At 41.5% G+C, this 27,595-nt stretch overlaps 2 protein-coding genes and 1 pseudogene across 2 annotated transcripts; 2 read left to right on the top strand and 1 right to left on the bottom strand.

Annotated features, from left to right (window-relative positions):
* Nucleotides 1-247: 247 nt before the first annotated feature.
* Nucleotides 248-1,141, top strand: OR5P2 (olfactory receptor family 5 subfamily P member 2). The gene has a single exon (XM_067751787.1). It carries the CDS (start codon nucleotides 248-250, stop codon nucleotides 1,139-1,141), a length of 894 nt encoding a protein of 297 aa, XP_067607888.1.
* A 3,499-nt stretch (nucleotides 1,142-4,640) lies between these two features.
* On the bottom strand, nucleotides 4,641-9,971 carry LOC137231126 (olfactory receptor 10T2-like; annotated as a pseudogene).
* Nucleotides 9,972-26,434: 16,463 nt separating this feature from the next.
* On the top strand, nucleotides 26,435-27,375 carry LOC137231127 (olfactory receptor 10T2-like). Its single transcript, XM_067751667.1, is given in 2 exon segments — nucleotides 26,435-26,708; nucleotides 26,711-27,375. Coding segments are annotated over 2 exon segments (939 nt in total).
* The last annotated feature ends 220 nt before the right edge of the window (nucleotides 27,376-27,595 follow it).

The following is a 27,595-nucleotide window of genomic DNA, read 5'->3' on the forward strand; positions in this document are numbered from 1 at the left end:
AAAACAATTTTTAAAATATAGAATACTCATTATATAAATAAATAAAATTTTCTACTCTATATATAAAAATAAAAGAATTTAAGTTTTTTACTCTAAAGTAAAAAAAATTAGTCCAAACCTAACTTGAATAATTTACTTGTTTATAATAAACTCTATGTGTATTAATAAAAAGAAAACCATCAAATTCAAAACTTCTTTAATGTAATGTCTCATCACAGGTTCATTTTGGTAGCAGCTACCCGATCTCATGGATTCCCAGGGGCATTGGAACAATACTGCAATGACAGGGTTCATTTTACTGGGCTTAACAAATGATCCAATTCTTCGAGTCATCCTCTTCACGATCATCCTTTGTATCTACCTGGTGACCATATGTGGCAATCTCAGCACAGTCATTCTTATCAGAATCTCTTCTCAGCTCCATCATCCTATGTATTTTTTTCTGAGCCACCTGGCCTTTGCTGACATAGGCTATTCATCTTCTGTTACACCCAATATGCTTGCAAATTTCCTGGTGGAGAGAAATACCATCTCCTATCTTGGATGTGCCATTCAACTTGGTTCAGTTGTTTTCTTTGGGTCAACTGAGTGCTTCCTTCTGGCTGCCATGGCATATGATCGCTTCGTGGCAATCTGCAGCCCACTGCTTTATTCCACCAAAATGTCCACACGAGTTTATGTTCAGTTACTCACAGTGGCTTATGTAGGTGGTTTTCTCAATGCTTGCTCTTTTACTATTTGCTTCTATTATTTACTTTTCTGTGGACCAAATCGAGTCAATCATGTTTTCTGTGATTTTGCTCCTTTGGTTGAACTCTCCTGTTCTGATATCAGTATCCCCGCAGTTGTCCCCTCATTTACAGCTGGCTCCATCATTGTGGTCACGGTGATTGTCATAGCCATCTCCTACATCTACATCCTCATCACCATTCTGAAGATGCGCTCCACAGAGGGGCACCACAAGGCCTTCTCCACCTGCACGTCTCACCTCACAGCAGTCACTCTGTTCTATGGCACCATCACACTCATTTATGTGATGCCCAAGTCCAGCTTCTCAACTGATCAGAACAAGGTGGTGTGTGTGTTCTACACGGTGGTGATCCCCATGTTGAACCCCCTCATCTACAGCCTGAGAAACTGAGATTAATGAGGCTCTGAAGAGAGAGCTTTGTTAAAAACTTAACTTCTTGATCTGTGCATCCATTCTCCTCCTAAGTTCTTTGATCATCTTTACGATCACTACTCTGAACTCTTTCTCAGGTAGATTGCCTATCTCCATACCTCTTAGTTCTTCTGGAGTTTTACCTTGTTCCTTTGTCTGGAACATGTTCCTCGGCAGCCTCGTTTTTTCTAAGTTGCTATTTTTATTTTTATATCTGTGGTAGGTTAGTTATATTTCTCGACCTTGGAGAAGTGGCCCTCTGTAGAAGGCATCCTGTGCATCCCAGCAGTGCACTCCCCTCTCATCACCCAAGCTATATGTTCTAGGGGTTCCCCCTAAGAGGGCTGCATGGGTCCATCTGTTGTGGTGGGCATGTGGCTGGTCTGGTGGGCTTGGTTGGCTCCTAGTCTGGTTGGCTGCCAGGCCCTCCCTCGTGCAGATGCCGCTGGCTGCTGCTTAGTGGGCCCTGGTCACGAGGTGGCTGGTTGCAGAACTCTAGGGGGTCCCGGGACTCATGCTGGCTACTGGTGGGTGGAGTCAGGGCCCCAAAGATTCTGAGGCTGCTGCCCACCCACTGGCAGTTGAAGATAAGTCCTGGGGTTAGTGCCAGATACTGGCAGGAAGAGCTGATTCCTGGAGCTGGCTGCAGGGCTCAGAGGTCCTGGAGCTCGTTTCAGATCATCGGTGTGGGGGCTGGTTCCTGACACAGTTGGGTATGGGGTCCGGGAGGTCCTGAAGGTTGCATTGGCCTGCTAGTGGGCGGGGCCAGGGCCCAGCTGCTTCCAGGGTAGGGTCTGGCCTCCGTTCTGGTGTCTACTTCTGGTGTTTCCCCCCTGGTGGGTGAGGTTGGTCTAGAGGCAGGCTTCCTGGTGGGACTTGCTGGTGTCTGTCCCCTGGTGAGTAGAGCTGGGGTTTCGCCCTCTGGTGGGCAGGGCCTTGTCTAGGGCTGCGTCTAAAGGCAGCTGTGGGCTCTTTAGTCTTTAGGCAGCCTGTCTGCAGAAGGCTGGGGCTGTGTCCTCGCGCAGTTAGCTGCTTGGCCTGAGGCGTCCCAGCGCCGGCACCTGCAGGCTGTTGGGCTAATGAGCTGGAGGAAGACTTTAAAAATGGCGCCCGCCAGCAGCGGCGTCCCCGCAGCAGAAGTAGCTCCTGAGGAAGGCTGCTGCCAGTGACTTTGTCCCCAGGGCGAGCCGCAGCCATGCCCCCTGCCTCTCCGGGAGACGCTCCAAGACCGGCAGGTAGGTCTGGCCCAGGCGCCTATCAAATTATTGCTTTTGCCCAGGTGTGCGTGGGACTTTGTGTGCGCCCTCTAAGAGTGGAGTGTCTATTTCCCCCGGTCCTGAGGGGCTCCTGCAGTTAAGCCCCACTGGTCTTCCATGCCAAATGCTCTGGGGGTCGTCTTCATGGTGCTGAACCCCCGCCTGGGCTGGGGGCCTGACGTGGGGCTCAGAACTCTCGCTCCTGTGGGAGGACCTCTGCACTATAATTATTCTCCAGTCTGAGGGTCGCCCACCCGGGGATAATAGGGTTTGATTATATCGCGAGTCCGCCCTTTTCACCTGTTTTTTTGTGGTTCCTTCTTTGTATATTTAGTTGTAGAAGATCTTTTCTGGTAGGTTCCAGTCTTTTTCATCGATGGTTGTTGTGCATATAGTTGTGATTTTGGTGTGCTCCCTAGAGGAGGTGAGCTCAGTGTCCTTGTACTCCGACGTCTTGGCCACTCTCCCTAATCTTGCAATGACCTTTAAAATCGCCTCTTCCCATTCGATGAAGACTGCTTTGTTTTTCCTTTGTGCTTAGTCTAGCTTCACCTGCTCACCTCAGCTTGGGAGTAAAGAGAGAGCTTGCTAGAAAAATATTTTCTTAATTAATTTGTAATTTTTTTAGTATTTGATCTAATGATAGACCATAAAATAACAATAAAAGGACAAAGAGTGTCTGTGGTCAAAATATATTGGTCTGTATGTTATTAGACAATGGGAAGGCTCTTAGTAAAGGTCAGGTTAGATTTTCTGATATGAGAAAGTAAATTAGAAGCCCATAGTGAGCTACCATTAATAAAATGAAATTTAATTATTAATTAGTAACACAAATTGGTTAACATGAAAAAATAATCTGCAGAAAATTCTATAAAATTTTATTCACATCTTTTCCAAAGTTGTACTCTGCTATAAGTTAAGGTTTTTGGATCTCCAAACTTTTGAGACTGTCCATTTCAACAGCAGCTTGTCCTGGAATGAGTGTGATAATTATAGTTATGACTGAGTACGTTCTGAGGGGAGATGACCAAGTGGAACCAGACAGTAAAATTACTGGACACCTTCTTTTTGCATGGTTATCTGTAGATGATGGGCTTTTTGGACGCATAAATGCTGGCCTGTGTTCCTAGTCTGGCTCTAGCCTAGTTACAGGAGACTTCATAAAAGAACGGGATGAGATGCCCCTGACCAAACCAGCTGTGAATGCTTATGTCAGGTCAAAACTGGTGACTTCTCTGTGGAAATAAGCAGGGTTCCTGAATTCCTAGGGAGTGAGTAAACAAGCTCTTTAAGTGATTTTTCGTGGTCAGACGCAGCCTGTTAAGGAAGATTGAGGGGACTAGATTGTGTTTCCCCTGTGAAGTTTAATTTATCTGTATACACTGATGACTACCATATTTATTTCTGTTTCCCTGTCCTGTATTTAGTGCTTTAGACAAAAATATTTTTGTCTATTGAGTCTCAAGCACGAATTGTCTAAAGTAATTATCTCCTTCCACCAGCAACTTGCTCCCCTCCAGTGTTCCATAGCCTAATAAGAGGCACCATCATTCAATCAACATATTGATTAGAAACCTGAGGGTAATTTAGTTTTCTCCCTCCACATGTTTGCACTCAGTGACAAAGTCTTGTACATTCTGAGTACAATATATATCTCCCATTGCTCTTCATTTTCATTGTCAGCACTTTTTTTTCCCAGCTACCACCTTATATATTTATTTTACAGTAGTACTCCTGTAATATTTGATTTTATGTGTCAATTTGGCTAGGCTACAGTGACCAGGTGTTTGGTCAAACATGAGTCTGGATGTTGCTGCGAAGGTGTTTTTTTTAGATGTGATTAACATTTAAATCGGTAGACTTTGAATAAAGCAGATTACTGTCCATAATGTGGGTGGCCCTCATCCAATCAGTTGAAAGCCTTAGGAGAAAAGACTTAAGTCCCCTTAAAAAGAAGGATTCTGTCTCCAGGATGCCTTTGGACTCAAAACTGTGACATCAACTCTTACTGGAAGTTCCAATCTCCTGGGCTGCCCTGTGCATTTTGGAATTGCCGGCTCCCATAAATGTGTGAGCCAATTCCTTTAAAATAAAAACAACAACAGCATTATAGTGGTTCTGTTTCTCTGGAGAATCCTAGCTAATAGAACTCTAACCAGCTTTCCTCTCCCCTCTCTTACTGTCTTACAACTCATTCTCCATATACCAACCATGGCATAAATCTAAACAGGTTGCTTTCCGGGTGGCGGGGACGGAGGTGGGCCTGGCGGGTCCGCGCGGCCTTGGGGCCGGAGCCCGGGTCCCCGCCCACTCCAGCGCCCGCCGCCGGCCGAGCCCCGCGCCCCGCGCCCCGTGCCTGCGTCCTGGGTCGCGGTGGTCGGAGATGCGCCCGGGTCCACGGGACAGGCGAGCGCAGAGTGGGAGGTTCCGACGCCTCCGCGGAGCATCGCGGGTCCGGGGCTGGGGGCGCCGCGGCTTGCTATGCTCTCCGCTCTTTCCCGGCTCTGAAGCCTCGAGAACAAGGCTAGGCAGCAGTAGTTTAATGGGGAGTTTGCCTGCTGGGAACTAGGGGCCTGCTGGGGTCTCAGTTCTTGGCTGGCCCCGAACACGAGGTTGCCAGGCGCGTGAGGGCAGAGGGTAGGAGTGAGCCGCTGGTGCAGTGATGAGCAGGGAAGGAAGGACACTGGCTGTTGGCCTGTGAACCTAGGCAAGAAGGACCAGCCAACACAATCCAGACCAAGGTCCGTGGGCCCAGCTCTGTCCTGGGCGGCTGGTCAGTGGAAACGACCTGCGGGTGTGGCTCTTGTCACTCCTGGCTTCAGGACAGATCCTGCTGCCCAGGGCACCGCCCTCAGTCCTCCAGGAGAGTGCGCCTGAGTGGAGGGGTGGGGGGTGCCCGACTCAGCATGGCGGCCACGCATGTCTAGTGTGCCTACAAGGGCAGTGGGGAGCCTGGGGAAGTCATGGCCTTGGGAATGTCCTCTGATGAAAAAAGAGCCCGCAGTCTTATAAAATAACTTTTGTGTGGAACGTTGGTGTGTTGAAAAGCAGTTCTGTGTGCTTTTTTTCCCCCTTGGTGTGGATCAGCAGTGCTGAGGCAGCAGGCGTGATACAGAAGTGTGAGCAGAGACCGCCTGGAATCCCCAAACTCCAGGGAAACTAGAGGTGGCAGCAAGCCAGTGAAGAGGACAGGAGCTGGGGGCGGTGGCGCTGGCGGCAGCCCAGTAGGCGCCCCTCTTCTCAGGTCCCTAATCCTGGCTCCAGCTGGGTGGTCAGGGCAGCTGCAAGGTCTTCTGCGCGAGCAGAGCTCACAGTCCTGAGCGGTTCTTCGCTGTGTTTGGGCCCTCTCCCCCCATCCAAGGGGAGAAATCTAGATGAGGTTTAAGAATTAGTGCTTTAGGGCTTCCCTGGTGGCGCAGTGGTTGCGAGTCTGCCTGCCGATGCAGGGGACACGGGTTCATGCCCCGGTCTGGGCGGATCCCACATGCCGCGGAACGGCTGGGCCCGTGAGCCATGGCCGCTGAGCCTGCGTATCCGGAGCCTGTGCTCCGCAACGGGAGAGGCCACAACAGTGAGAGGCCCACGTACGGCAAAAAAAAAAAAAAAAAAAAAAAAAAAAAAGTGCTTTAAGAATGTGGATCTCATAGTTGAAACCTCGGAACACGTGTTTTCAGTACAAGGTGTTAAAGTGAAGGGACGCCTTTTCAAGGAGGGTGTCTCCATGTGGGCAGAACTAGAGAATAAATGGGTCTTAAATAAACAAAACAAAACAAACAAAAAAATCTGAATAGATTAATTCCTTTGTTAATATCCCCCAGACTTTGAATAAAGGCAACAATTCTTAACATGTTTACAAAGTCCTGAATGTGTCCCTATTATATTTCTATCTCTCAGCACTCTTCCCTCATTCCCCAAACATTCGAACTCTAGGTATCATTGGTATTCTTTTAAAACCACAGTATGTCCATATTCTTTGCCACCTTAGGACACTTTCACATGCAGTACCTCTGCCTGAATGCATTTTCCCTCTCACCTTTGTAACACCAACTTATGCTATATGTATGCACTTAAGTGTTGTTTCCCATCCTCTTGGAAGCCTTCTTCAGGCGCCAGACCAAATTAAGTACACCTGTTATCCCCCGTAGACACCCTCCCTACACACATATTATTTTTCAGAATACTCAGTGCACTTGCAACTACAGATTCAGTATTTGTTTTCTCCAGAATGCTGGGCTCTTCATATAGACACATTTAATGTCTTTCTTTTCCTGTGTGTCTAATTTTTACACATTTCCTGCAACACAGTAAGCATAAATGTATATTTAAAACGTATGAATGAAAAATTAATAAATGAGTGGATGTATGAAGGATTTGCTCTAGCATGAACCACTGACTTGGCGGCCTTTGAATCTGTTGAATGTCAGCCTGATTCAAGTGGTGGAACGTTTGTGTCAGATCCTGCTACACCTGTGATAGGCTTTTACACAAACCCATGCTCACCACAGTTACACCACTGCCATGACACTGTTTAACTCAGATTGGTAAATAGCATCTCAGCCTGGTTTAGTAAAAGCTATGTAATCACTCTCTGCTGAATAATGTGTCCCTTATGCCTTGGAATGGTTGGAGAGTTAGAACATGTACAAGTCAAATGTTAGTAAGAGTAGTAGTAGCAGTAGCAAGAGAATTAGCAAAGGAGCTAACAACAGGAGATAGTTTACTACCTTCCAGTTACTGTTCCCAGTAATTACAAGTAGTGACCCAATTAATCCTCAGAATAACCCCAGAAGGTGTATTGTAATTCGTACTTTACAGAAGATGTAACTGAGGCATATAAAGGTTAAGCAAAAGTTCAAGGTCACAAATATCCTCTTAATACTCTGACTTCTTTTAAGGCACATCCTCTCTGTGGAGGGGCAGAATGAGGGGCTCTTTCATACTTCACCACCTGAGGACTTTCATTTGTCTGTGACACATTTCTTTCTAGCCAGCCCTTTCTGTTCAGAGTAAGTATGCAGACTCCTACATCTGGATATGTCAGGCAAACTTGTATTAGATCAACTTTCTGTCACAAAGTAAATAAGAAGCAGGAAAAATATTGTTAAATGTTTGAAGGCATAGACTTCTGGTTTCATTGAAGATGAAGTTGCTCCATACCCTTCAGGTCCTCCCTCTTATTACTAAAAACATGCCTAGATGAAGCAACAAACAAGCATAGGAAGATTCTAAACGGGACAGAGAAGAAGGCAAACCCCTAAGGACTTTGGACCTGAGGAAATCACATAGTGCTGAGTCCCTGCATTTTCTTATTGCTTCCATATATCCTGTACGGATTGCTGCACGAACCTCTAACTCAGAACCATCAAGAGACACAGACCAAAAACAGCTTTAAGAAAAGTCTGTTCTTGCTAGCCAAAGAACTGGGAAGAGGGTGACCTTAACAGAATAGAAAACATTTTTGCAATACCTGTCTTACTCCAGACAAATACCAGTGGAAAAATCGTACCTGTCTCCCACTGGCAGGATTCATTGGGGCCAAGCAGGGAGGTATTCTTCACCCCACCCACCCTTTGATTCTCTTGCCAGGGTATTGTCAGTGGGGTCCAGCAGGGAAATGAACCTCCTCTGTCATCTGGCAGCAATGAGACAATGAGGAAGTGTGAGGTGGTACTAGTTGGTACTCTGCTCCCCTGTAACCGCACCCCCCTTGTGAGTAGGGGTCCAGTGGAGACCTGAGCTTCCACCTCCACCTGCAACAACAGAGCAGTGTGAGCCAGCTCTGCAGGTCTCCCCTCCCTAGTGGCAGTGGAACCCAACAAGGAACTGACCTTACTTGGAAGAAAGGAGGTGTGCTAATTGGCATCACACTATAACTGGGAAGGAGATGACAAGGTGGTGGCGGGAGCTGCATTTGCATCTCGTTCATCTGCAAGGAGGCAGTGGGTGTCAGCACTCCATTTTCCCAGAGCTGTGTCACTAGTGCTCAGCAGGAAGCTGAAGAGATACACATACACCTAGTAGTTGCAGTGACAGGGGCCATCCTCCTAAAAAAGGATTGAATCTGATCCAGAGTCTCAAAATATCCTAAATGTCTCTGCTGCAGTAAAAATCGCTGTCATACCGAGAACCAGAAAAATTACAGTTCAATGAGAAAAGACAATATATGTGTAGATGAAGATGAAAAGGATGTTGAAATTATCTGGTAAGGATTTTAAGGCGGACATCAAACAAATGCTTCAATGAGCAATCATTGAAATTCTATTTCTTTGAAATAGAAAAGTTACAGCAAAGAAATAGAATTATGAAGTATAACCAAGGGGAATTTCTAGATCTGAAAAATATAATCACTGAAGTTCAAAAGAAGCAATGGGATTAAGCAGAGGTGTTGGCACCGTATGTGTCACAGCCATCAGCATATCTTCAGGGAATGAGTTGCTGTGCTTGGGCCTCAAATAGACATAGCGAGCAAATCCAATAGTGTATGCACACTACAGTGAGGTGGAAGGAGCAAGTTGAGAAGGCCTTATACCTCCCCTGGGCAGAGGGTATCCTCATAACTATGGACCCAGTGAAGACACAGGAAATCATAATGAAAATAAAGCCGCCCACCAACACAATGGCAGAGAACAGAAAAATAGCCGTTTCATGCTAGGGAGTATAGTCACAGGCAAGGCAGACCACAGGTGAGATGTCGCAAAAGAAGTGTGGAAGGTGTTGGAGTCACAGAAAGACAAGTTGAATACTATGAGGACAGTGCACACAGAAACCAGGAACCCAGCCACCCAAGCGGCCATCATCCGCTGAAAGCAGATCTTATGGGTCATCAGGATGGAGTAGTGCAGTGGGTTGTGAATAGCAGTGTAACGGTCATAGGACATGGCAGCCATGATGAAGCAGTTATTGCCTGCCAAGCCAAAGAAGAAAAACATCTGTGTGGCACACTCAAGAAGAGAAATGGTCTTACTGTCTGATAGCAAGTCCACCAATACGTGGGGGATGATGACCATAGTGGTACAGGTTTCTGAAAAGGAGAGACCACAGAGGAGAAACTACATGGGGATGTGAAGGTTGTGACTGAGGTTGATGGCCACCACTATGGACACATTTGCAGCTAGGATGGTAGCTTGGGAGAAGAAAATCTTCACAAAGGGGAGACTCTGTAGGTCTGGGAAACTGGAAAATCCCCACAGAAGGAATGTGCTCACTGTGGTATAATTGCCTATCTCCTTGGTGCACTTCTTGGTAGCAGCTCTCTTCCAAAGGTGCAGGGTTATTGAAGTCAAGACTCTGAGATGATTGTAAAATATCCTTGTGCACCAATGTCACCTGGACTTTAATCAGGGGGACCTGAGCTACCAGGCACCTCTTCATGGGAGAGCCTGAGAAAGTGATGCTAAATGCATTTGACTGAAGTAAAGTTCAGGAGTCCGAGTGATGAGAATTAATTCTAGTATGAAAATCTGTATAAATGACATGGAGTGGGCCCAAGCATCTTCTTGGATTATACTCACAAAAGCATTCTTATCTCTCTCTTTTCCAACCTGGATCTGCATGTAAGAGGGAAATATGAATAAAATTGCTTTGTTCTCATCCACCGGATTTTGTGATGCTGCATTTTTCAAATGCTCTTTTAGATATAATGGTAACTTGGTACTCAGGAGTGCTTCATAAACTATTGACTGAATGAATAAAATAATCAAATCATTTAAATCACTTAAAATGAAAATAACATTTTTTTAAAAAATTAGGGAGATCAGTGAAATTTTCCAAAAGAACTTTAACTTTCCTTCAATGAAATCCTCTCTCCATCAGTGTTTCACCATGTACTGGCTCTAAAAGTAATAATTGTGACAGTGACCTGACCACATAAATGAATTTAACTTGTTGTAACTTCTACTGGGTTCCTATTCATGGTAATAATTAAAGCTTGAGATTTAAAATATCATTAGTTCTTAATACATGTCAATAATTTTAAGTTCTTAATAATTTCTCATTGAAGGTCTTTTCAGATGCCTAATATAATGTTAATGGATTAGCTTGGCGTCAAAATGATTTTGAAGGCACTGTCTCATTTAGAGTGGCATATTCTGGTCATGATGTTCTAATCAAATTTTGGACTTTTTAGCAAAACCTCCAGGACATTTTCTAGCAGGTATACTTGTTATGTGGTTTGCTTTGAAGTGCAGAGCTGAATGGAATAAACTCCAATTCCTCAGATCAGTTTTGTAAATCATATTTTTATTTCAACTATTTATTATTCCAATCTTGAAGAGGTAAGGGTGGAAAAATGACATGAAGACATTCCATGGAATTTTAATTTTAACTTCAGTCATTGTTAAAGGTGAAGGGGAAGAAAAATAGTAAGGAATCAGCAGTGGAAAATGAAGGAGTATGCAAGAGAAAGAAACATAGGCTGGAAATTATTCTGTAGGACTAACAAATATATTGTGATGTGAAGGGTTGCTCTTTTCTCTTTGCATTGTAGTTATGGGCAAAGAATACAAGAGGATTCAGGCCAGGTGACCAGCACCCACCTAATACCTATAATGTGCCAGGCAATATGCTGGGGTTAGAGATGTCTCATGTCATCCTCACAAGTCTATGTGCTTGGAATTTCATTTCGATTTTATAAAACATAAAGTGAGTTATAGAGTGCTTAAGTGACTGTAGAAGTCGTGAATTTATTCAACACATACTGACTAAATGCATGTGATGGGCCAGGCAATTTTATACATGGGAAGCACAAAATGTAACCAGACACATAGGATCTCTGTGATGAAAGAGTGAATGACTGCTTCGGTTTGTGGAGTCAAGGAAGCCCTCTCTGAGGAGGCGATGTGCTTAAATGGAAAACAATGGCAAAAGCAACCAACAGGTGAAGATCGGGGGAGAGAGCATTACTGGCATGTTTCACAGCTAACTCAGAGACCCTAAGGTGGGGCACTCACCTGCCTAAGCAGTCTTCAGGCTAGACCCAAATGGCTTGTCTTTGAGACCACTCCACTCTCTTTCCTCGGGAGGTTTTCCAGTCTATTTCCTCTAAAGGAAACATTTTTCCATTCTTACTGCTTTAGCTGTCACTCACCTTGTATAACTCTGCGATTCTAACCTCTACCGTAAAGGAGTCTCTAATTTTCTTTGGCACATTCCCGGGCCAAAATGTCCTCCTAGTATTGAATGTAAGATTTTCAGAACAGAATTGGTCATATTTCCCCCACATGTCAGACTTTTCTCCTGTACTTCCTATTTGAGTTAGTTGCAGTCATTAGAGCGCTACCGTCAGACCCCAATTTTGATTTCTTCCTCACCTTTATACACATAAATTCACTTCCAAAATTCCAGATGTCCTTTTGCCATCACCTTTTTTGTTTGTTTTTTTCTCTCTGCCATTGTCCTTGACCTATCCGATAGGGTGAATATGGTGCCTCTGTAGTTTTCTATTAGTCACAAATCTGTTGCATTTTTATTCACTACATTGTGACCAGATATTGGATTCCTAAACAGTTAAGTCACTAATAGTGTCAAAAACAGTGAATGACTATGCACTGCTTATAGGAGGAAACCCAAATACCCCAGCATGATATTTGATGCTCATCGCAAATGGATCCCTAGACGCTGCTCCTGGCTCAGTTTCCACCACATCCCTCTAAGTAACCCTACACTCAAAGCAGACAGTAGTGCCCTCTCTTTTCCAAACACATCATGATCCTTCATGTTGCTGTGCCCTTGCATGTGGGGTTCCCTCTGCCACAACTTCTCCTCCTCCATTTTGTTTCCTATAGACTTTTACTCATTTTTCAGGACCCAGCTTGGATTACTTTGATTCCTCATCCTCTCTTGTCCACATTTTCTAGATTCCAGGATCCTGAATAAGAAATGTCTCCCGCATTCTACTTCCTCACTCGTGGATTTTTGCCACAGCCTCTACTTTTTCCCTCTCCCAGTCCTTTCCTTCACCTGCTACCAGCTTTTCTACGTCCAATCTACAATCACTGTACATTCCATTTTAGATTTTTAGGTACCTTTTGCTTACAAAGTAGATAATTCTAATAACTTCTAGGCTTCATCGCATGCTTCAGTTACACCATCTCATATATCCTCATGGCTGTCCCAAGAGATAAGTGCCATTATCATGACCATGTTTGTAGTGAGGAACCTATGGCCTGGAGAGTTACTTAATCTGCCAGAAGTGATATAGCTGGTAAGTGTACATGTATAACATATACACAGCAAGGCAGTCAGGGTCTAGAGAGCCAGTTGCTTGGCTAGTTGATTATAAGGCTTCCCTCAGTGCAACTGCACTAACCGCATTTCCTGCCTCAAACCTCCCCTATATGGGGACCATCCCACTGTTTGCAAAAAGCAGTTTATCCTTTGTGACTCTTCTACTTTGTACATGTTGTTTTCTATAAGTTGTAGTGTTCTTCTTGCCCTTTTATGACTGCTAAAAACAGCATTCTTAGAAAGACAATTCAAATGTCTTGTCCCTCGGAATTCTTCTCAAACCTCCCTGTGTGTGTTAGTCATTTCTTTTTTTAGGTTTACATCATTTTATTGTGAGGAGGTTGGGTTTTTTTTGTTTTTCCTGCCATGTGGCATGTGGGATGTTAGTTCCCAAACCACGGATCGAACCCGTTCCCCCTGCAGTGGAAGCGTGGAGTCCTAACCACTGGACTGCCAGGGAATTCCCAGGAGGTTGGGTTTTTGTTGTTGTTCGGGTTGTTTTGTGTGTGTGTGTGTGCGTGTGCTTGACTCCTGTACTACACAGAGCAGAGACTTGTTTGAAAATTTTGTATGCCCCAACTTGCATCCTGAGCCTAGTGATTGTAGAATTTTCACTAAGGTTAGTTGAGAGGCTATAGGGAAAAAATCCATATTCTCCAGAAAGCGTCCATGCTTATACTTCAGTGCATTTGTTAACCCCTCTTCAATATGCCACTTGTTCTCCTTAGTATTTATTTTGTTTGATGTGTACTAAACATAGTTGGTTTCTCTCTAAATAGTTTTAAGAATAATGTCATGTAGCATTGCCAACGCATATATAGATGCTTTCTACATTTTCTTTTTTAAATTTTTTTTAATTTATTTTTTTATACAGCAGGTTCTTATTAGTTATCCATTTTATACATATTAGTGTATACATGTCAATCCCAATCTCCCAATTCATCACACCACCGCCACCCACCCCCCGCTGCTTTCCCCCCTTGGTGTCCATACGTTTGTTCTCTACATCTGTGTCTCAATTTCTCCCTGCAAACCAGTTCATCTGTACCATTTTTCTAGGTTCCACACATATGCGTTAATATACAATATTTGCTTTTCTCTTTCTGACTTACTTCACTCTGTATGACAGTCTCTAGATTCATCCACGTCTCAACAAATGACCCAATTTCATTCCTTTTTATGGCTGAGTAATATTCCATCATGTATATGTACTACAACTTCTTAATCCATTCGTCTGTCGATGAGCATTTAGGTTGCTTCCATGACCTGGCTATTGTAAATAGTGCTGCAATGAACATTGGGGTACATGTGTCTTTTTGAATTACGGTTTTCTCTGGGTATATGCCCAGTAGTGGGATTGCTGGGTCATATGGTAGTTCTAGCTGTAGTTTTTTAAGGAACCTCCATACTGTTCTCCATAGTGGCTATATCAGTTTATGTTCGCACCAACAGTGCAAGAGGGTTCCCTTTTCTCCACACCCACTCCAGCATTTGTTGTTTGTAGATTTTCTGATGATGCCCATTCTAACTGGTATGAGGTGACACCTCATTGTAGGTTTGATTTGCATTTCTCTAATAATCAGTGATGTTGAGCAGCTTTTCATGTGCTTCTTGGACATATGTATGTCTTCTTTGGAGAAATGTCTACTTAGGTCTTCTGCCCATTTTTGGATTGGGTTGTTTGTTTTTTATTTTATTTATTTATTATTTTTTATACAGCAGGTTCTTATTAGTCATCAATTTTATACACATCAGTGTATACATGTCAATCCCAATTGCCCAATTAATCACACCCCCCCACACCCCGCCGTGGCTTTCACCCCGTGGTGTCTATATGTTTGTTCTCTACATCTGTGTCTCAATTTTTGCCCTGCAAACCAGTTCATCTGTACCATTTTTCTAGGTTCCACATATATGCATTAATATACTATATTTGTTTTTCTCTTTCGGACTTACTTCACTCTGTATGACAAATTCTAGGTCCATCCACGTCTCAACAAATGACTCAGTTTTGTTCCTTTTTATGGCTGAGTAATATTCCATTGTATATATGTACCACAACTTCTTTATCCATTCGTCTGTCGATGGGCATTTAGGTTGTTTCCATGACCTGGCTATTGTAAATAGTGTTGCATTGAACGTTGGGGTGCATGTATCTTTTTGAATTATGGTTATCTCTGGGTATATGCCTAGTCGTGGGATTGCTGGATCATATAGTAATTCTATTTTTAGTTTTTTAAGGACCCTCCATACTGTTCTCCATAGTGGATGTATCAGTTTACATTCCCACTAACAGTGCAAGAGGGTTCCCTTTTCTCCGCACCCTTACCAGTATTTATTGTTTGTAGATTTTCTGATGATGCCCATTCTAACTGGTGTGAGGTGATACCTCATTGTAGTTTTGATTTGCATTTCTCTAATAATTAGTGATGTTGAGCAGCTTTTCATGTGCCTCTTGCCATCTGTATGTCTTCTTTGGAGAAATGTCTACTTAGGTCTTCTGCCCATTTTTGAATTGGGTTGTTTGTTTCTTTAATATTGAGCTGCATGAGCTGTTTATATATTTTGGAGATTAATCCTTTGTCCATTGATTCGTTCTCCCATTCTGAGGGTTGTCTTTTTGTCTTATTTATGGTTTCCTTTGCTCTGCAAAAGCTTTGAAGTTTCATTAGGTCCCATTTGTTTATTTTTGTTTTTATTTCCATTACTCTAGGAGGTGGGTCAAAAAAGGTCTTGCTGTCAAAGAGTGTTCTTCCTATGTTTTCCTCTAAGAGTTTTATAGTGTCCGGTCTTATATTTAGGTCTTCAATCCATGTTGAGTTTATTTTTGTGTATGGTGCTAGGGAGTGTTCTAATTTCATTCTTTTACATGTAGCTGTCCAGTTTTCCCAGCACCACTTATTGAAGAGACTGTCTTTTCTCCATTGTATATCCTTGCCTCCTTTGTCGTAGATTAGTTGACCATAGGTGCGTGGGTTTACCTCTGGGCTTTCTATCTTGTTCCATTGATCTATGTTTCTGTTTTTGTGCCAGTACCATATTGTCTTGATTACTGTAGATTTGTGGTATAGTCTGAAGTCAGGGAGTCTGATTCCTCCAGCTCTGTTTTTTTCCCTCAAGACTGCTTTGGCCATTTGGGGTCTTTTGTGTCTCCATACAATTTTTAAGATTTTTTGTTCTAGTTCCGTAAAAAATGCCGTTGGTAATTTGATAGGGATTGCATTGAATCTGTAGATTGCTTTGGGTAGTATAGTCATTTTCACAATATTGATTCTTCCAATCCAAGAACATGGTGTATCTCTCCATCTGTTGATATCATCTTTAATTTCTTTCATCAGTGTCTTATAGTTTTCTGCATACAGGTCTTTTTTCTCCCTAGGTAGGTTTATTCCTAGGTATTGTATTCTTTTTGTTGCAGTGGTAAATGGGAGTGTTTCCTTAATTTCATTTTCAGATTTTTCATCATTAGTGTATAGGAATGCAAGAGATTTCTGTGCATTAATTTTGTATCCTGCCACTTTACCAAATTCATTGATTAGCTCTAGTAGTGTTCTGGTGGCATCTTTAGGATTCTCTATGTATAGTATCATGTCATCTGCAAACAGTGACAGTTTTACTTCTCCTTTTCCAAATTGTATTCCTTTTCTTTTTCTTCTCTGATTGTCATGGCTAGGACTTCCAAAATTATGTTGAATAATAGCGGTGAGAGTGGACATCCTTGTCTTTTTCCTGATCTTAGAGGAAATGCTTTCAGTTTTTCACCATTGAGAATGATGTTTGCTGTGGGTTTGTCATATATGGCCTTTATTATGTTGATGTAGGTTCCCTCTATGTCCACTTTCTGGAGAGTTTTTATGATAAATGGTGTTGAATTTTCTCAAAAGCTTTTTCTGCATCTATTAAGATGATCATATGGTTTTTATTCTTCAAATTGTTAATATGGTATATCACATTGATTGATTTGCGTATATTGAAGGATCCCTGCATCCCTGGGATAAATCCCACTTGATCATGGTGTATGATCCTTTTAATGTGTTGTTGCATTCTGTTTGCTAGTATTGTGTTGAGGATTTTTGCATCTATATTCATGAGTGATAGTGGTCTGTAATTTTGTTTTTTTGTAGTATCTTTGTCTGGTTTTGGTATCAGGGTGATGGTGGCCTCATAGAATGAGTTTGGGAGTGTTCCTTCCTCTGCAATTCTTTGGAAGAGTTTGAGAAGGATGGGTGTTAGCTCTTCTCTAAATGTTTGATAGAATTCACCTGTGAAGCCATCTGGTCCTGGACTTTTGTTTGTTGGAAGATTTTTTTTTTTTTTTTTTTTTTGCGGTACACGGGCCTCTCACTGTTTTGGCCTCTCCCGTTGCGGAGCACAGGCTCCAGACACGCAGGTTCAGTGGCCATGGCTCACAGGCCTAACCGCTCCGCAGCATGTGGGATCTTCCCATACTGGGGCACGAACCTGTGTCCCCTGCATCTGCAGGTGGACTCTCAACCACTGCACCACCAGGGAAGCCCTGTTGGAAGATTTTTAATCACAGTTTCAATTTTATTACTTGTGATTGGTCTGTTCATATTTTCTGTTTCTTCGTGGTTCAGTCTTTGGAGGTTATACCTTTCTAAGAATTTGTCCATTTCTTCCAGGTTGTCCATTTTATTGGCATAGAGTTGCTTGTAGTAGTCTCTTATGATGCTTTGTATTTCTGCGGTGTCTGTTATAACTTCTCCTTTTTCTTTTCTAATTTTATTGATTTGAGTCCTCTTTTTCTTCATGAGTTTGGCTAACCGTTTATCAATTTTGTTTGTCTTCTGAAAGAACCAGCTTTTAGTTTTATTGATTTTGCTATTGTTTTCTTTGTTCCTATTTCCGTTATTTCTGCTCTGATCATTATGATTTCTTTCCTTCTGCTAACTTTGGGTTTTGTTTGTTGTTCCTTCTCTAGTTCTTTTAGGTGTAAGGTTAGATTATTTATTTGAGGTTTTTCTTGTTTCTTGAGGCAGGCTTGTATAGCTATAAACTTTCTTCTTAGAACTGCTTTTGCTGCATCCCATAGGTTTTGGATTGTCATGTTTTCATTGTCATTTGTCTCTAGGTATTTTTTGATTTCCTCTTTGATTTCTTCAGTGTTATCCTGGTTATTTAGTAACGTATTGTTTAGCCTCCATGTGTTTGTGGGTTTTTTTTTTTTGCGGTACGCGGGCCTCTCACTGTTGTGGCCTCTCCCGTTGCGGAGCACAGGCTCCGGACGCACAGGCTCAGCGGCCATGGCTCACGGGCCCAGCTGCTCCGCGGCATGTGGGATCTTCCCGGACCGGGGCACGAACCCGTGTCCCCTGCATCGGCAGGCGGACTCTCAACCACTGCGCCACCAGGGAAGCCCGTGTTTGTGTTTTTTATGTTTTTTTACCTGTATTTCTTTTTTAATCTCATAGCGTTGTGGTCAGAAAAGATGCTTGATAAGATTTCAATTTTACTAAATTTACTGAGGCTTGATTGTGACCCAAGATGTGATCTAACCTGGAGAATGTTCCACGTGCACTTGAGAAGAAAGTGTAATCTTCCGTTTCTGGATGCAATGTCCTATAAATATCAATTAAATCTATCTGGTCTATTGTATCATTTAAAGCTAGTATTTACTTATTAATTTTCTGTTTCGATGATCTGTCCATTGGTGTATGTGAGGTGTCAAAGTCCCCCGCTATTACTGTGTTACTGTCGATTTCCTCTTTTATACGTGTTAGCAGTTGCCTTATGTATAGAGGTGCTCCTATGTTGGGTGCATATATATTTATAATTGTTATATCTTCTTCTTGGATTGATCCCTTGATCATTATGTAGTGTCCTTCCTTTTCTCTTGTAACATTCTTTATTTTAAAGTCTATTTTACCTGATATGAGTATTGCTACTCCAGCTTTCTTTTGATTTCCATTTTCCTGGAATATCTTTTTCTATCCCCTCACGTTCAGTCTGCATGTGTCCCTAGGTCTGAAGTGGGTCTCTTGTAGACAGCATATATATGGGTCTTGTTTTTGTATCCATTTAGCGAGCCTGTGGTTTTTAGTTGGAGCATTAAATTCATTCACGTTTAAGGTAATTATCCATATGTATGTTCCTGTTACCATTTTCTTAATTGTTATGGGTTTGTTTTTGTTGGCCCTTTTCTTGTGTTTCCCACTGAGGGAAGTTCCTCGAGCATTTGTTGTAGAGCTGGTTTGGTGGTGCTGAATTCTCTTACCTTTTGCTTGTCTGTAAAGCTTTTGATTTCTCTGTTGAATCTGAATGAGATCCTTGCCAGGTAGAGTAATCTTGGTTGTAGGTTCTTCTCTTTCACCACTTTAAATATATCATGCCATTCCCTTCTGGCTTGTAGTGTTTCTGCTGAGAAATCAGCTGTTAACCTTATGGGAGTTCCCTTGTATGTTATTTGTCGTTTTTCCCTTGCTGCTTTCAATAATTTTTGTTTGTCTTTAATTTTTGCCAATTCGATTACTTTGTGTCTTGGCGTGTTTCTCCTTGGGTTTATCCTATATGGGACTCTCTGTGCTTCCTGGACTTGTGTGGCTATTTCCTTTCCCATGTTAGGGAAGTTTTCGACTATAATCTCTTCAGATATTTTCTCAGGTCCTTTCTCTGTCTCTTCTTCCGGGACCCTTATAATGTGAATGTTGTTGTGCTTAATGTTGTCCCAGAGGTCTCTTAGGCTGTCTTCATTTATTTTCGTTCTTTTTTTCTTTATTCTGTTCTGCAGCAGTGAATTCCACCATTCTGTCTTCCAGGTCACTTATCAGTTCTTCTGCCTCAGTTATTCTGCTATTGATTCCTTCTAGTGTAGTTTTCATTTCATTTATTGTATTGTTCATCTCTGTTTGTTTGTTCTTTAATTCTTCTAGTTCTTTGTTAAACATTTCTTGCATCTTCTCAATCTTTGCCTCCATTCTTTTTCCGAGGTCCTGGATCATCTTCACTATCATTATTCTGAATTCTTTTTTTTTTAACATCTTTATTGGGGTATAATTGCTTTACAATGGTGTGTTAGTTTCTGCTTTATAACAAAGTGAATCAGTCATACATAAACATATGTTCCCATATGTCTTCCCTCTTGCCATTATTCTGAATTCTTTTTCTGGAAGGTTGCCTATCTCCACTTCATTTAATTGTTTTTCTGGGGTTTTATCTTGTTCCTTCATCTGGTACATAGCCCTCTGCCTTTTCATCTTGTCTTTCTGTGAATGTGGTTTTTGTTCCACAGGCTGCAGGATTGTAGCTCTTCTTGCTTCTGCTCTCTGCCCTCTGGTGGATGAGGCTATCTAAGAGGCTTGATGAGAGGGACTGGTGGTAGGTAGAGCTGACTGTTGCTCTGGTGGGCAGAGCTCAGTAAAACTTTAATCCACTTGACTCTTGATGGGTGGGGCTGGGTTCCCTCCCCATTGGTTGTTTGGCCTAGGCAACCCAACACTGGAGCCTGTCTGGGCTCTTTGGTGGGGCTAATGACAGACTCTGGGAGTGCTTATGCCAAGGAGTACTTCCCAGAACTTCTGCTGCCGGTGTCCTTGTCCCCACGGTGAGCCACAGCACCTGCCCCCACCTCTGCAGGAGACCCTCCAACACTAGTAGGTAGGTCTGTTTCAGTCTCCCCTGGGGTCACTGCTCCTTCCCCTGGGTCCCGATGCGCACACTACTTTGTGTGTGCCCTCCAAGAGTGGAGTCTCTGTTTTCCCCAGTCCTGTGAAAGTCCTGCAATCAATTCCCACTAGGCTTCAATGTCTGATTCTCTAGGAATTCCTCCTCCCGTTGCCGGACCCCCAGGTTGGGAAGCCTGACGTGGGGCTCAGAACCTTCACTCCAGTGGGTGGACTTCTGTGGTATAAGTGTTCTCCAGTCTGTGAGTCACCCATCCAGCAGTTATGGGATTTGATTTTACTGTGATTGCGCCCCTCCTACCGTCTCATTGTGGCTTCTCCTTTGTCTTTGGATGTGGGGTATCTTTTTTGGTGAGTTCCAGTGTCTTCCTGTCAATGATTGTCCAGCAGCTAGTTGTGATTCTGGTGTTCTTTCAAGAGGGAGTGAGAGCACGTCCTTCTACTCTGCCATCTTGGTTCCTTCTCTATGCTCCCTGTTATAGCAGCAGTTATGGCAATTGTGTCTTATTTGATGCCACAGAAAGTGAAGCATATTGTCCAGGCCGGAAAGTAATAGTCCTCTTTTCTTTGTTCTAAGTTTAGAGGGGGAGAGGGGAAATACACTTTATTCATTAAACAAACATGTATTAAATACTGGTATGTATTTACTGTTTTTCTTTGCTGAGTCATGCATTTATTTATTTATTTTAACTATTTTCATCCCTAGTTTCCTAGTCTTTTGCCTGTCTTTTTTTATTGTTAAACTATAGTTGATTTACAACATTGTATTAGTTTCAGGTGTACAACTTCAGATTCTTTTCCATTATAGGTAATTACAAGATATTGAATATAGTTCCATGTGCTATAAGGTAAATCCTTGTTGTTTTCTATTTTATATATAGTAGTATGTATCTTTTAACCCCATACTCCTAATTTATCCCTTCCCTTCCCCTTTCCTCTTTGGTAACCATAAGTTTGATTTCTATGTCTGTGAGTCTGCTTCTGTTTTGTAAATAAGTTGATGTGTATTTTTTTTAGATTCTAAATATGTGATATCATATAATATTTGTCTTTCTCTTTCTGACTTACTTCACTTAGTATGATAATCTCTAGGTCCATTCATGTTGCTGCAAATGGCGTTATTTCTTTCTTTTTTATGTCTGAATAATATTCCATTGTGTGTGTATGTGTATAATATATATATACACACACATATATATATCACATCTTCCTTATCCATTTATCTGTCAGTGGACATTTAGGTTGCTTCCATGTCTTGGCTATTGTGAATAGTGCTGCTATGAACATAAGGGTGCATGTATCTTTTCGAATTAGAGTTTTCATCTTTTCCCAATATTGCGCAGGACTGGAATTGCTGGATCATATGGTAACTCAATTTTTAGTTTTTTAAGGAACTTCCCAGCTATTTTCCATAGTGGCTGCAGCAATTTACATTCCCACCAACAGTGTAGGAGGGTCCCCTTTTCTCCACCACCTCTCCAGTGTTTATTATTTGTGGACTTTTAAATGACAGCCATTCTGATTGCCGTGAGGTGATATCTCATTGTAGTTTTGATTTGCATTTCTTTAATAATTAGCTAATGTGGAGCTGTTTTTCATGTGCCTGTTGGCCATCTGTATGTCTTTGGAGAAATGTCTATTTGGGTCTTCTACCCATTTTTGATTGGGTTATTTGGTTTTTTGATATTGAGTTGCATAAGCTGTCTGTATGTTTTGGAAATTAAGCTCTTGTTGGTAGCATCATTTGCAAATATTTTCTCGCATTCCATAGGTTGTCTTTTCATTTTGTTTACGTGCCATTTGTTTATTTTTGCTTTTATTTCTATACCTTGGGAGACTGAACTAAGAAAATATTACTGCAATTTATGTCTCAGAATGCTTCGCCTATGTTCTATCTAGGATTTTTATGGTGTCATGTCTTATATTTAAATCTTTAAGCCATTTTGAGTTTGTGTGTGTGTGTATGGTGTGAGAGAGTGTTCTAACTTCAGTGATTTACGTGGGGCTGCCCAGCTTTCCCAATACCACTTGCTGAAGAAACTGTCTTTTCTCCATTGTACCATCTTGCCTCCTTTGTCAAAGATTAATTGATTGTAGGTGTGTGGGTTTATTTTTGGGCTGTCTTTGTTTGTTCCATTGATCATATGGCTGTTTCTGTGCCCAAACCATGTGTTTTTGATTACTGCAGCTTTGTAGTATTGTCTAAAGTCTGGGAGGGATGTGCCTCCAGGTTTGTTCTTTTTCCTCAGAGTTGCTATGTTAATTCTGGGTCTTTTGTGGTTCCATATAAATTTTATGATTATTTGTTCTAGCTCTGTGAAAAATGTCATGGGTAATTTGATAGGGATCACATTAAATCTGTAGATTGCCTTGGTAGTATGGCCATTTTAACAATATTAATTATTGCAATCCAAGAGCATGGGATATCTTTCCATTTCTTTGTATCATCTTCAATTTCCTTTATGAATGTTTTAGTTCTCAGCATATAGGTCTTTCATATCCTTGGTTAGGTTTATTCCTAAGTATTTTTTTGACGCAATTTTAAATGGGATTTTTTTTTTACTTTCTGATATTTCATTGTTAGTATAAAGAAATGCAACAGTTTTCTGCATATTAATCTTGTATCCTGCTACCTTGCTGAATTCATTTATTAGTTCTAATAGTTTTTATGTGGAGTCTTTAGGGTTTCTATAGAGTATCATGTCATCTGCATACAATGACAATTTTACCTCTTCCCTTCCAATTGGGATACCTTTTATTTCTTTTTCTAATTGCTGTGGTTAGAACTTCCAATACTATGTTGAATAGAAGAGATGAGAGTGGGCATCGTTGTTTTGTTCTAGAATTTAGTGGGAAGGCTTTCAGCTTTTCAGCCTTGAGTATTATATTAGCTGTGGGTTTGTTGTAAGTGCTATTGGTATGTATTGATACTATCACATTGCTAGGTGATGTGGCTATATCTTAATGGGTCTTGAAATGTATTGAAAGAGACAGTGAACAACATTTAGTACATGTCCCATTTAACTAAATGACAGAGAAAACAATTTAATTGGAAATAATTAGTCAGTGCATCTAGAAAGAAAACAAGGGAAGCTTCCTGGGGGAAGATGGCACTCCATTTACTCACTGAACTCTCATGACATAAACCTTTATATTTACCGTATTTTGCTGCAGGTAGGATACGAAATGGTAAAATAGCCCTCTGCTCTGACTAGTATAGAAGTCAGATAGATATGTTAAAATGTCATCCTAATACAATCAGATATGAACACAGAACTCATTAACTCAATCAGAGTGATTGAAGATGATTTTGTAGGAAGGTGACTTTTTTTTGTAGAATTCCATTTTAATAAAATTCAAAAGCAATCAAGATGAAACTGTATTTTTCTGTAACATATATATGTGTAATGAAATTATTTTATTGAGTGAAAGATTCTTTAAATTCTATAGTGCTTTTCAATTTTAAAAGTTTCACACACGTGATTTTGTATAATCCTATAATAAGCCTTTTTCCCGCCTTACCCCTTTATTGCCCCGCCTCCCTTCTCTCTCTGCACTGGTAACCACTAGTTTGTTCACTATATCTGTAAGTCAGCTTCTTTTTTGTTTTATTCACTACTTTGTTGTATTTTCAGATTCCACATATAAGTAATATCATAAGTATTTGTCTTTCTCTGTCTGAATTATTTCAGTTAACATAACGTTCTCAAAATCCATCCATGTTGCTGCAGATGGCAAAATTTCATTCTTTTTTGTGGATGAGTAGTATTCCATTTGTGTGTGTGTGTGTGTGTGCGTGTGCGTGTATATATATGGTGTGTATACATGTGTGTTTCCATTCATCTGTTGATGGATACTTAGCTTTCTTCCATACCTTGGGAATAGTAAATAATACTATGAACACTGGAGTGCATGTGTCTTTTTGAATTAGCGTTTTGGGGTTTATTGGGTTTTATACCCAGGAGTGGAATTGTTGGGTCATATGGCTGTTCTCTTTTTAGTCTTTTGAGAAACTTCTATACTGTTTTCCCCAGTGGTTGCACCAATTTACATTTAGGGAGGTGACATTTAAACTGGGTTTGAAACAAAGACTGTGGTTTAAGAAGCAGGGGGGAAGAACATTGCAAATAGAGAAACAATGTGTGCACAGTAGGAGAGCCACCAAGGGGCCTTCCATGCTTGGGAGATGATGGGATGCTTTCCATGTAGAGGTTGGTGGCAGAAGATGAGATGGACAGGTAAACCTTGAATGCCATGCTAGGGCACTTACAGGGACACTTTAACTTTACTAGTTAAGAAGGTCTTCTCCCAAGTGACTCTGCCTGGGTATAAATACCAGCTCCTCCTTTAACAAACTTTATCACCTTCACAAATTAAGTAACTCCCTAAGCCATAGTTTCCTTATTTCAAACATGAACACAATACTTCTATTTATCTCGTAAGGTATTTAAGAGAATAAATGAGAGAGATGGTCTGATTACATTGGCTATCTCGATATTCTGTAAGTATGTCAAGCTCATTCCCACCATGGGGTCTTTGCAGTAGTGTTTCCTGCAAGTGTCATGTTTTACCCCTAGATCTTATATGGTGCATTCTTATCAATTCTAGTCGCAAAGTAAGTATCAGTTCCATAGAAAAGGCTTTCCTGACTCTACAATTGGAAGTAGCCACCTAGTCCCACACTCTCATACCACTTTCCTTTAATTCTCTTCATGGCATTTTTCTCAGTCTGAGATAGGAAAGGTCATATGTGTCTTATCACATGTTATATTTCCCATCAGAGAATTGACTAATACATCATAGACATTAAATAAATATTTTTGGAATTAATTCATTGACTTTGCATAGTCAGTTAAGCACCCTGTACCTTGGTTTCAATGTCTGTAGCATCAGGATTGAAATACCTACCACACAGAATTGTTGGGAGAAACCTAGTGAGAAAATTCTATCAAACACACAGCGTATTGTCCAGTATATTTCAGATTTTGAATAAATACTGGTTACCTGCATCACCGCCTTGTAAATTTTTTCCAGTGTTTCAGTACATAAAGAACACACAAACTTTCCAGATAAAGGTATATTTTCTCTTTTCTTCAAGCTTTGTGGATCCTACAAAATACTTTCCAGTGTTGTCTCTACCAGTCTTTCCCCACCCTACAACTCCACACCAATGTCTTCTCACTGTTTTCCTTTCATTCCCTAGTGCCTGAAACCAAGCTATGTATTGTTTGGAAACTCTGTATGTTACTTTCATGCTGTCATCTCAAACACAGAGTGGATAATTTTAACAGTGGATGAAAATGACCTGAGGAAGTTGAGTTCTTAAAAGAGCTGTGCTGCAAAGAAGTCCTGTCCACCAGTATATCAGCTAGATTTATCCTGGAAGTTTTCCTGAAAAGCTCAAGAATTGATCAGAACATCATGAACCAGATGAGCCATCCAGGATGAGAATAGTCTATCCATAACCATTTTGCTTCCAAGATCTGCCTGAATGACAGACAATTATTGAAAAACTCCACTTCAACTCATTGTTATGTACAGAAAATAGTACAAATTTCAAAATGGTAGATTCTCTTATTAAGTCATTGGCATAATTGTCAGCCAAGCAGCCACTGCCTTCTGGAGAGCACCTCTGAGGATAGAATTATTTTCCAAGAACGTTTGGAAGCCATTCGAAAAATTTTCCTTACTTCTCCTTAGGTTAGTATTGATTCATTCAACATTGTTAAGTACGTATGTATGCCAGGCTGTGATTAGACCACACATAAACATTGTATACCCTTTACTCCTCATACTCCTGTAGGTGAGAAAATGAACTTTTTTTTTCATATTTCCCTCATTCATTCAGATTCTGACTGTAGAAGATAGAAAGGGGTGATAAATTAGGGGGTTCCCAGAATATATTTGGGGCTACTCTGTGGCATTTACATACATTCTCCTATGAGAATCTTTTTCTTCATCACTCTGAGTCCTGACCTGGAATTCAGCCAGGTACATTTAACTTCCATTTCTCAGGCTTTCTCATTAAGAGTTGTCTGTCAGTGTCCTCGATTAAAGGCCAGGTGACGTCAGTGCTTTCTACAATCTTATCAGAGTCTTGACCCCAAGAGCCTCTGCACCTTTGGAGGAGAGTTGTTATGTGCACCAGGAGGATGGACAATCATACCACAGTGAGCACATTCCTTCTGTGGGGATTTTCCAGTTTCCCAGACAGGCAAGATCTCTCCTTCGTGATGATTTTCTTCTCCCATGTGACCATCCTGGTTGCAAATGTGTCCATAATGGTGGCCATCAAGCTCAGTCACAATCTTCACACCCCCACGTACTTTTTCCTCTGTGGTTTGTCCTTTTCAGAAACCTGTACCACTATGGTAATCACCCCCCGCATGCTAGTGGACTTGCTATCAGAAAGCAAGACCATTTCTCTTCTGAGCGTGGCACACAGATGTTTTTCTTCTTTGGCTTGGGAGCTAACAACTGCTTACTCTTGGCTGCCATGTCCTATGACCATTACACTGCTATTCACAACCCGCTGCACTACACCATCTTGATGACCCAAAAGATCTGCTGTCAGCTCATGACAGCTTCTTGTGTTACTGGGATTGTGGTGTCACTGTGCATTGTCCTTGTAGTATTCAACTTGTCGTTCTGTGACTCCAGCACCATCAAGCACTTTTTTTGTGACGTTACATCTGTAGTCTCCCTTGCCTGGGATTACACCTTTTTTCAGAAAAAGGTTCTTCTTGCCTTCTCTGCCTTTGTTTTGGTGGGGAGCTTTATTTTCATTATGATTTCCTGTGTCTTCATTGGGTCCATAGTTACGAGGATGCCATCTGCCCAGGGGAGGTATAAGGCCTTCTCCACTTGCTCCTTCCACCTCACTGTGGTGTGCATACACTATGGATTTGCTGGCTTTGTCTATCTGAGACCCAAGGACAGTGACTCATTCCGTGAAGATACGCTGATGCCTGTGACATATACAGTACTGACACCTCTGCTTAATCCCATCGTTTACAGTCTAAGAAACAAAGAAATGAAAATATCCCTAAAGAAAGTACTAGGCAATATATGTAGGTTTTCCCCTAGATGGTAAATAAAAGAGCCCTGAACACTTTTTAAAATTTTTACAGAGCATTGATAAAGTAGAGAAAGTGGAGAAAGTGGAGTACTTCCAATAAAAATCATCACTTTGTATACAAAGCAATTAAAGTGTGTTCTAACTGCCTGATATGCTCTGGTCTCACTTCTTTCTTACTATGAAACCAGATGTAGTTTTAAAATATTTTAAAAGGAAATAAAATATTCTAAAATAT

Source organism: Pseudorca crassidens, chromosome 9, assembly GCF_039906515.1.
Source record: "Pseudorca crassidens isolate mPseCra1 chromosome 9, mPseCra1.hap1, whole genome shotgun sequence".
NCBI lineage: Eukaryota > Metazoa > Chordata > Mammalia > Artiodactyla > Delphinidae > Pseudorca > Pseudorca crassidens.

What these genes read in the sequence shown, in the direction of transcription:
- OR5P2 (XM_067751787.1), top strand. Translation starts at nt 248, where the DNA reads ATGGATTCCCAGGGGCATTGGAACAATACTGCAATGACAGGGTTCATT.